Source organism: Rutilus rutilus (assembly GCF_951802725.1).
Source record: "Rutilus rutilus genome assembly, chromosome: 5".
NCBI classification, from domain to species: Eukaryota; Metazoa; Chordata; class Actinopteri; order Cypriniformes; family Leuciscidae; genus Rutilus; species Rutilus rutilus.
The window spans coordinates 17,334,173-17,344,389 of NC_140213.1; the positions used below are offsets into that span (position 1 = coordinate 17,334,173).

At 36.3% G+C, this 10,217-nt stretch overlaps 1 protein-coding gene across 1 annotated transcript; it reads left to right on the plus strand.

The window, feature by feature from the left end:
- Positions 1 to 5,678: 5,678 nt before the first annotated feature.
- LOC311291096 (extracellular calcium-sensing receptor-like) lies at positions 5,679 to 9,459 on the plus strand (the record flags this gene model as incomplete). Its single annotated transcript, XM_084409968.1, has 6 exons — positions 5,679 to 5,887; positions 6,050 to 6,338; positions 6,415 to 7,170; positions 7,267 to 7,494; positions 8,307 to 8,430; positions 8,546 to 9,459. The coding sequence occupies 6 exons, from the start codon at positions 5,679 to 5,681 to the stop codon at positions 9,457 to 9,459; spliced, it is 2,520 nt and encodes an 839-aa protein (XP_084266094.1).
- Positions 9,460 to 10,217: the final 758 nt, after the last annotated feature.

Sequence of the window (10,217 nt, forward strand, 5' to 3'; positions counted from 1 at the left end):
TTAAAATAGTCCAAGTAACTACAGTGGCACTACATTAAGTTTATCATGCGACGAGAATACTTTTTGTGCGCAAAAACAAACAAAAATAACGACTTTATTCCACTTTTCATTTCCTTCTCTCTGGGCCTCGTAGTGTGTTTGCGCTGCGCGTCTGTGTTGCACGTCATCACGCAACACACACATGACCGGCGTCGGCCAATAGTGAGCCTACGTGGTGACGTGTGACACAGACGCGCTGCGCAAAAACACTACGCAAACCAACTAGACATCCAGAGAGAAGGAAATGAATAGTGGAATAAAGTCGTTATTTTTGTTTGTTTTTGCGCACAAAAAGTATTCTCGTCGCTTGATATACTTAAGATTGAGCCACTGGAGTCACTTGGACTATATTAACGATCTCTTTAATAACTTTTCTGGGCCAGCAAGTTTCGGTCACACTGGAAGCCTATGGAGGAGTGAAACATGGCTCAGATTTCATCAAAAATATCTTAATTTGTGTTCCGAAGATGAACGAAGGTCTTACGCGGTTGGAACAACATGAGGGTGAGTAATTACTGACAGAATTTAAATTTTTGGGTGAACTAACCCTTTAATATGTAATATGCTAGAAACATCATAAAACATGCTAGAAATGCTAAAGGAAGTTGTTGTAACTCAAGCATACAATGTCCAATCTGCCCCAAACTCCACATGTTTGATAAAAGTCCTGCACTGAACACATCTACATAGCGATATTCAGATATAGACATAGCCCCACCTACTGGCAACAGAAACTGACATGGTTAACACAGTAATGCAGTACTAACCACATAACTATTGTGTACTAAGCATGCTAAAAACATACTAAACCTGCTAGCAACTACTATATATACCTCCTTAAATGCACATTGTCCAACCATGCTCTGTCTTCCTAAAGCCACCGGGTGGCGGCGGCACGGGTGCGAGGGCCCTTTCATCGCTGCTTGCAGCTTTAATTGAATTTGAATTCATCAACGAGCGCGGGTCCGCGGGATTTGACAGTTACAGACTGCGCTGTTGTTAAAGCCTGTGGAATGGAGATGAAGATCACTCACTGGATAAAGGGCTGAATTTGGATCTCTTTCTTGCAAACGTATGGATTCTAAAGATTTGGATTATATCAAGTAGGCTATAATAAAATTGATGTCTTTTGTGAATTTATGTTGGGTTTTGGTGTATTATTGTTCTATTGGAAAAAAAACGCATTTTGTGTCTCACTGTAAATAAACTAAATATTAAAATGGTTAAACGATTAAATAAGGTACTTTTAAGGTTTTAAAGTGTATTCTTGTTTAAAGGAGAACTCCGGTCAATTTTAACATTGAGCTCATTTTTTTGTACATTTGGAGTGCTGTCAATACAGAGAACAACGACAAAAATCGGTGTTGCCTACACCGAGTTATTCTATTTTTAAAATTTGCACCCTATTGACTTCAATGGGGCAAGTAGTAAGCCTGCTTTTTAGCCTCTTAACATCCTTTAAGTGTCATTACAAGTGCACAGAAAATGTGAGTGATTCCTTCCGAGTGAACACGGGTGGATCTGACTGCAGTAGATGTTAGAGATATTAATAAAAATGAAGTTAATTCAGCCAGCGCTCATACCTTTGTTTACATCCTGTTTTCGGTGGAAGGCCATAGTAATCGATTGTCGAGTTCACGCGCGTGATCATAGGTACTAAACCTATGCGCGTGAACTCGACAATCGATTACTATGGCCTTCCACCGAAAACAGGATGTAAACAAAGGTATGAGCGCTGGCTGAATTAACTTCATTTTTATTAATATCTCTAACATCTACTGCAGTCAGATCCACCCGTGTTCACTCGGAAGGAATCACTCACATTTTCTGTGCACTTGTAATGACACTTAAAGGATGTTAAGAGGCTAAAAAGCAGGCTTACTACTTGCCCCATTGAAGTCAATAGGGTGCAAATTTTAAAAATAGAATAACTCGGTGTAGGGAACACCGATTTTTGTCGTTGTTCTCTGTATTGACAGCACTCCTAATGTACAAAAAAATGAGCTCAATGTTAAAATTGACCGGAGTTCTCCTTTAACTGCATGTATGCTAATCCTCCGAAACGAGTTTGCAGCAGAAGGCACGAACAGAGCGAAATGTTATTAGTCTATTTCTTGAGTAAACTGCATAAATGCGACTGAAAACGTAATTGATAAGACATTTGAATGCAATAGAGTCAAAACATTAATGCCACGATTTTAATATGCATATAAATAAGAATGCGTACAAATACGTCGGTATAGAGTTGTTCATACGTAAATAATTTATGTTTTTGTGCTGTTAATGCAAACATTTTACGTTTTAGTGCTGTAAATACTATACGCTTCTGTGTGTATAAAACAAGTAAATGTACGTATGGTAGAATTACACTTTACGTAAAAATACACACGTATTCTCATGAGATCACGTTGAACATTCTCAGTAAGTAAAGTGAAACTGGAACGTTACTGTAAAAGGAAGCCTTTTTATTTCCATGTACTGGGATCTTACCCTATAATCTGTAATAGGTACAGTTACGTAGCTATAACAGATTATAGGGTAAGATCCCAGTAATTCCATGGAAATAAAAAGGCTTCCTTTTACAGTACAGTTTCACTTTACTTACTGAGTAAATTGTCATGTTTTCCTTGGTAACGTTGCAGGACATACGAGGTAAAAAATTGTGACTATATGGAAAAGGGGAATGATCAGGTTATATGGTACAATTCTGGTAATACCATGGAAATAAACAAGGCTTCATTTTACAGTACAGTTACACTTTACTTACCAAGAAAATTGTCATGTTTTCCTTGGTAACGTTGCAGGACATACTAGGAAAACAAATAAATAAAAATGTGACTATGGAAAAGGGAATGATATGGTACAATTCCGGTAATACCATGGAAATAAACAAGGCTTCATTTTACAGTACAGTTTCACTTTACTTACTGAGTAAATTGTCATGTTTTCCTTGGTAACGTTGCAGGACATATGAGGTAAAAAAGTGTGACTATGGAAAAGGGAATGATCAAGTTATATGGTACAATTCCGGTAATACCATGGAAATAAACAAGGCTTCATTTTACAGTACAGTTGCACTTTACTTACTGAGTAAATTGTAAAAACATCTGCAAGAACATACCCAGTATTTAAGATGTGCCATGACATTAGGGAAACCTGTTCCTGCAGGGTAGTTACCAGGTAAGTGTAAGGTAAATTATTTGATAAACCCTCTATAAATGGGTGTAGCAATGAACAACAACTATGTAAGACAAGGTAATTTATTGGAAACTACCGTCTTAATTTCAAGATAGTAATACATAAACATGGACTGTTACCAACATAACCCTAGGATAACTACAAACCTAACTTGAATTGATGAGTAATACTGGAGGTGTTTCTAAAAATAGTCTGCCTACATTCTGAGGAAGTACACAATTAAATCGAAGTTATTACCAACCTAAACAGGTAACAAGTACACAGGACTTTGTTGAGTTGATATTTAACAGTGGTGTTTTTTTCCCTGGTAGTTTCTCTGTAATTGCATACTAATCACCTTAAGTAATTACACACTAAAATACTATAATTTACCATATGCTTACCAGGTAAATACTTAGTAGTTAGTTTGTAGTTTCTCTGCATTTACATACTTGTTACCTGTGGTAATTACCAATAACCAACTATAACTTACCATGTATTTACCAGGTAAATACCTAGTAATTAGTTTGTAGTTTCTCTGCATTTACATACTTGTTACCTGTGGTAATTACCAATAACCAACTATAACTTACCATGTATTTACCAGGTAAATACCTAGTAATTAGTTTGTAGTTTCTCTGCATTTACATACTTGTTACCTGTGGTAATTACCAATAACCAACTATAACTTACCATGTATTTACCATGTAAATACCTAGTAATTAGGGGACTGTAAAATAAAGGGTTACCGATGTTAGCTGTTCCAATGTAGGCTATATTCAAACTAATGAATACATATGATAAAATGTAGGTCTATAATCATTTTTTTTACAAAGAAAGAGTACACTTGAAATATTGTTGAAATTGTAATTATTGTTGTAATTGTAACCTTTTTAATAAAATAGCAAAACATATTTACAAGATCGATGTAAGCAAAATCTTAAATGGTCAATATAAGTCTTCTTCTAAATATATCTTTTGTCCTTGCATTCATTCTTGGCTCAGTCAGTGTCACACCTGAATGAATGGCTCATTATGCAGAGTCATTACGCATAATGGGTGGGACATTGTATTCTCAGGTGTAAACTACTCCCCCTTTACGCCCCGCTCGCATATTGGCTTTCCAAGCAAAACCTGTCTTACACAATTTAAATCAATGTATTGTTTTATTGTGAACGATAAAGCAAGACTATTTTCACATCATTTTGAAGCCAGAACTCGAAGCGACAACATCCATTAGTCAAAAGTCTTATTGACACATATTTAGTATGTTTTTTGTGGTCTTATTTCAGCAACTTTCATTTTTATTTTTTTCAATAACCACGCATAAACATTATTCTCTTAAAAATACAAACATCTACATTTATGTTGCTCACATATTATGGTAGCCCTGTTTGTGCTATATAGAGTGAATTTACACCTTTGCCATTAACATGTTTATAAATAACTGAAAAAAGCACAAATGTCAGAGCATGTCAGAACATCCCAAGGGCCCCAAAAACACCTTAGACCCCAGAGGGTTAAAGTCTTCCTTCCAACGTTCTTCCTTGTCATGAGCATTTTTCAGCACCTCCAGACGTAACAGAAAAACTGCCCCAAAACTGAAGATGGATCCTGCAGTACAATTACTGTGCCTTGACCAGGACCAGCTTTCTCTCGAGGCTCACACCGCGACATTCCTCGACCTGGCGTGCCTTACCTCTTTCTCTGATCATTCGTTAAGTGTTTTGTTTTTTTCCACACAAGCCTCAATGCGGAGACGAAGGCACTGAACTTGTTTCCATCCTTGACTCCTTGTTTCTATCATCATGTCATCATTCGTTCATTTGATTCAGCAGTGTATAATCAATTATCTTGTTTAGGTCCTTTGTCTGTCCCATGTATGTATTCTGTCTTCGTTGGTTCTCGTTGATGTTTGGTTGTGTTTTCCGTGGTTCCAATGTATTTGATGATTAAAGTATTTCTTCCTCTTTGTGAGCATTTCTCAGCACTTCCAGACATAACATTTATAAGCAACTGAAAAAAGAACAAATGTCAGGGCATGTCAAAACTTTTCCAGGGCCCCAAAACCCCCTCAGACCCGAAAGGGTTAATGCTGCGCTGTTCCAAGTACAGTCTGGAATAAAAAAATTCTCATTTAAATTCTTCAACCTCTGTCCAGTGTCATCACTAAGTCTACATATGTAAAATATAATTTGAGTAGGATTTTCAAAGGCTTTCTTGAATATTAGCTTATCTCTACTATTTTAATATTCACAATATATTACCATCTGACAATATGGGAAAATCAGACTAATTAGCTTCACTTTGTTCCACCCCTTCTTGACCTGATTCATTTCCTGCCTTATGATATTATTGGCTACGTTCTCAATCATTCACCCATACTAATTCTGTCTATAAAAGTGCAAATACTGTATCAAGTCATATGTATTTGGCATTCACAGTTGAGCTACATTTTTGGGATGCTTCTCTTTCTTTACACACTCCTGCTCTTCCATCAACTTCATACGAAGGCAGGAAACACTGTTTGCCGAATAATGGGAGATCCTCAGTATCCATTGCTTTCAAAGGATGGAGACATAATCATTGGAGCACTTTTTCCAGTCCACAGCATAGAAATATCACCTTCATTTGAGTTTACGCAAAAACCTCAGCTACTAACATGCTCCAGGTTTGTTATATTCGAAACATTAGAGAAGATAATGTATTTAAAACAAAAAGACATATAAAATGAAAATGCATCATATCTATAAATTAACTTCAAGAGAAAGTTATTAATAAAATGGCGTTTCAAGCATAATGTTTTTTCACCATTTAATGTTTGATTTCACAGTGTGTATCTGAGAGATTTTCGACTGGCACAAATCATGATCTTTGCCATTGAGGAGATTAACAGAAGTGAAAGTTTGCTCCCAAATGTTTCTATTGGTTATCAAATATATGATACCTGTGGTTCAAGATTGTCTACCATGAGTGCAACTATGGGACTGATGAATGGTCAGGAGTTTGTACCAGGACACAGATGCAATGGACAGTCTCCTTTACATGCTATCATAGGCGAATCAGAGTCTTCTGCAACAGTGATTCTGTCTAGAACTACGGGACCTTTTAAGATTCCAGTGGTAAAGAGCAATATAATTTGATGTTTTACTTAATCACAGATGACTGTATCACTGTTTTCTGTGCTTTCTTTTTCAGATAAGTCACTCTGCTACATGTGAATGCCTCAGTAACAGGAAATATTACCCTTCATTATTCAGGACTATGGCTAGTGATTACCACCAGAGCAGAGCACTTGCATACATAGTCAAGAACTTAGGCTGGTACTGGTTGGGAGCTGTGAACAGTGACAATGAATATGGAAACTATGGAATGGCTATATTTCTGAAAATAGCCCAGGAGGAGGGGATTTGTGTGGAGTACTCTGAAAAATTCTACCGAACAGAGCCAGAAAAACTTCAGAAAGTGGTAGACACAATAAAAAAAAGCACCGCAAAAGTGATTGTTGCATTTTTTTCACTTCCTGAGATGGGCTTACTTGTTGATCAGTTAAGTATTCAGAACATTACAGGCCTTCAAATGATTGGTGTGAAATCATGGATAACTGTAAAGAGTTTGATCACTCCAAACAGTTTCCATGTGCTTGGAGGATCACTGGGGTTTGCAGTGAGAAAAATCGACATTGCAGGGTTTGCAGATTATGTCATAAAAGAATTTTGGAAAACAGCTTTTCCATGTTCACAGACAAAGGGGAATTATTCTCAATATGCCTTAAGTTGCAGCAGATATGAAGAGCTGCTATTGCTAAAAAATTACAATGAAGATGTGCCTGAACAAAGATATGCAAGCTACGTCTACAAAGCAGTTTATGCTGTGGCTCATTCACTACACAGTCTACTTAAGTGCAAAGAACAAGAAGGTTGTGAAAAAGGCCTGACAATACAACCACAACAAGTAAAAGATTAAAATACATTTGAATAAAAATGAAGAAAATGAGAGAACAATATATTAAAATGCCTCAGTGATAATGTCATTGCCTTTTTCCACTAGCTTGTTGAGGCTCTGAAAATGGTGAATTTCACCATAAAGACGGGAGATCATGTGTGGTTTGACAGCACGGGTGGTGCAGTAGCCCAATATGAAGTTGTCAATTGGCAGCAGGACTCAGATGGATCAATAAAGTTTAAATCAGTGGGATACTATGATGCCTCACTGCCCCCTGACCAGCGCTTTGTGCTTAACACTGAAAACATAATCTGGGCTGGTGGACAGGTAGAGGTAAATACAAGTAATCTGTTTGTCCAACAGGGTTTGTTTAAACTGTCACCCCCCTTTTTAAGAATAGATGTGAAAATGCACTATCCAAAGTTTGAAAAAGTTATGGAAGTTTAAATTTAAAACCAAATAGTTTTTATTATATATATATATATATATATATATATATATATATATATATATATATATATATATATATATATATATTACAAAATATTATTATTTTATTTTATATATTATTTTATATATTATTATCAACTAACTAAGTTGTGTTAAAAAATTTGAAGTTGATGAAGTTGGCAAAAGTTAAAGTTTGTTTAGGATCTACCAAAAATAGCCACCAGGTGTCACTCACATTCCATAGTTTTTTTTTTTAGTTTTTTTTATGCATTCTCCTTTAACAAATTAATACATTTCTGTTAAAATATCACTTCTATCACAAACTATGGAACCTTGAGACTCCGACCTTTCCAATGATATTTGTTTTGTCAAAATAAGAAAAGTTTTTGATTATAAAGTAGTTAAAATACATTTTGTGATATTAGTTTAAATATGTGATATAAGTTTAAATAACTTAATTGGGCCATCATGTTGTATAGTTGTATAGTGTAGGTTGACAAACACAACGGAAGAGTGTTTTAAACTAAGTGACTGTAAAATGCGCTCAACTTCTATAATAGCACTTCCACAGCATTCACAATACATTAGCTCACAATACATAATCATTATTTATTAATCAAAGTCGCAAAATTCTGTAATCACTCAGTCTTTTCAGATTCAGTATAAATATATCAAGGTACAATTTTTTGATGCAGAAGCCGAGGTCTGTGTGCAGTGAGAGCTGTCCTCCAGGCACTAGGAAGGCTGCACAGAATGGAAGACCTGTCTGCTGTTATGACTGTATACCATGTGCAGAAGGAGAAATCAGCAATGAGACAGGTAATAGTCAGTCCTTCTCAGCTTTAAAGAAAATGTGTTAGTTGCTCTTTTACTGCTCACAAATGAAAATGCTATCCTTTTGTTTCTGACTAGTGATTACAACTTCATTTTCCAGATTCAAATAACTGCATGCGGTGTCCAATGGAATACTGGTCAAATGCTGAGAAAAATGAATGTGTGTCAAAAACTGTAGAGTTTCTGTCATTCACAGAAGTACTGAGTATAGTGCTAGTCTTTTTCTCACTGTTTGGAGTAGGATTAACTGCGATGGTGGCTATCCTGTTTTACAGCAAGAAGGACACCCCAATAGTAAAAGCCAACAACTCAGAGCTGAGCTTCCTCCTGCTCTTCTCATTGACTCTGTGTTTCTTCTGTTCACTTACTTTTATTGGACAGCCCACTGAGTGGTCCTGTATGTTGCGTCACACAGCATTTGGGATCACTTTTGTCCTCTGTATCTCCTGTGTTCTGGGGAAAACAATAGTGGTGTTAATGGCCTTCAAGGCTACAGTTCCAGGAAGTAATGTCATGAAATGGTTTGGGCCTTCACAACAGCGACTCAGTGTTCTTGCCTTTACACTTGTACAGGTTCTTATCTGTGTTCTTTGGTTAACAATATCCCCTCCATTTCCTCATAAAAATATGAAATATCTTAAGGAAAATATCATTCTTGAGTGCAGCCTGGGTTCTGCTATAGGATTCTGGGCTGTGCTGGGTTATATTGGCCTACTGGCTGTCTTGTGCTTCATTCTGGCTTTTCTGGCTCGCACGCTGCCTGATAACTTCAATGAAGCCAAATTCATCACATTCAGTATGCTCATATTCTGTGCTGTTTGGATCACGTTTATTCCAGCTTATGTCAGTTCTCCTGGAAAATTTACTGTAGCTGTGGAGATATTTGCCATTTTAGCCTCAAGCTTCAGTTTACTATTCTGCATATTTGCACCTAAATGTTATGTCATCCTGTTTAACCCTGAACAAAATACAAAGCAAAATATGATGGGAAAAACAACATCTAAGTCCTGCTAAGAAATAAACTAACATGTCTCTATTAACATTGCAAATGTTTTTTTTGTTTTGTTTTTTGTTTATTCAAAGACACACAAAAAATTTCTGATTTATTAAATTCACACAAATATGTACATATAAACTAATACAATACAGACTTAAAAAAAAAATGCAGACATGAACACCCTACATACACTGTCTTAGACATAAATTCAACATTTATCATTTCTGAGGCTATACTGTATAAACAGGATATATTGTTGAAATGCTGACCCTAACCCCAATCTTCACTACATTTTAAAGGGAAAATGTATACTTTTATAATATATGGATGATTGACAGCGATATCCATTTCACAAATTAATCTTCTGATCATTTTGGTTCCTTTGAATCTGTAAAACGTTAAGCTGGGTGCACATTGTATTTAAAACATTGTATTGTATTTATAACGATTTATAACAGTCTTTTACTATTGTTGCTTGTCAGACTGTACAAACATGATCCCAGCTGTAGGGCATGTCACACTATGGGATCTCAGTTGCCTTTCTGACAGTCACGTTTGACCTTATGTCGAGTGACGACATTAGGGGTCATACTTCGGAGCCCTAATCACCTCTGAGTAGTAGAAAAACGACAAATAAAAAATTGGCGAATGAGAATGAGGGACACTCCTAACCTGCCTTTCTCATAAAGGCTAGAGTCCCCTCTGATGTTACCCAGTACGCTAGTGTAAGGCCCGCTATATTGGTCCAATTGCCGGTTCGCCAATACACGGGGAA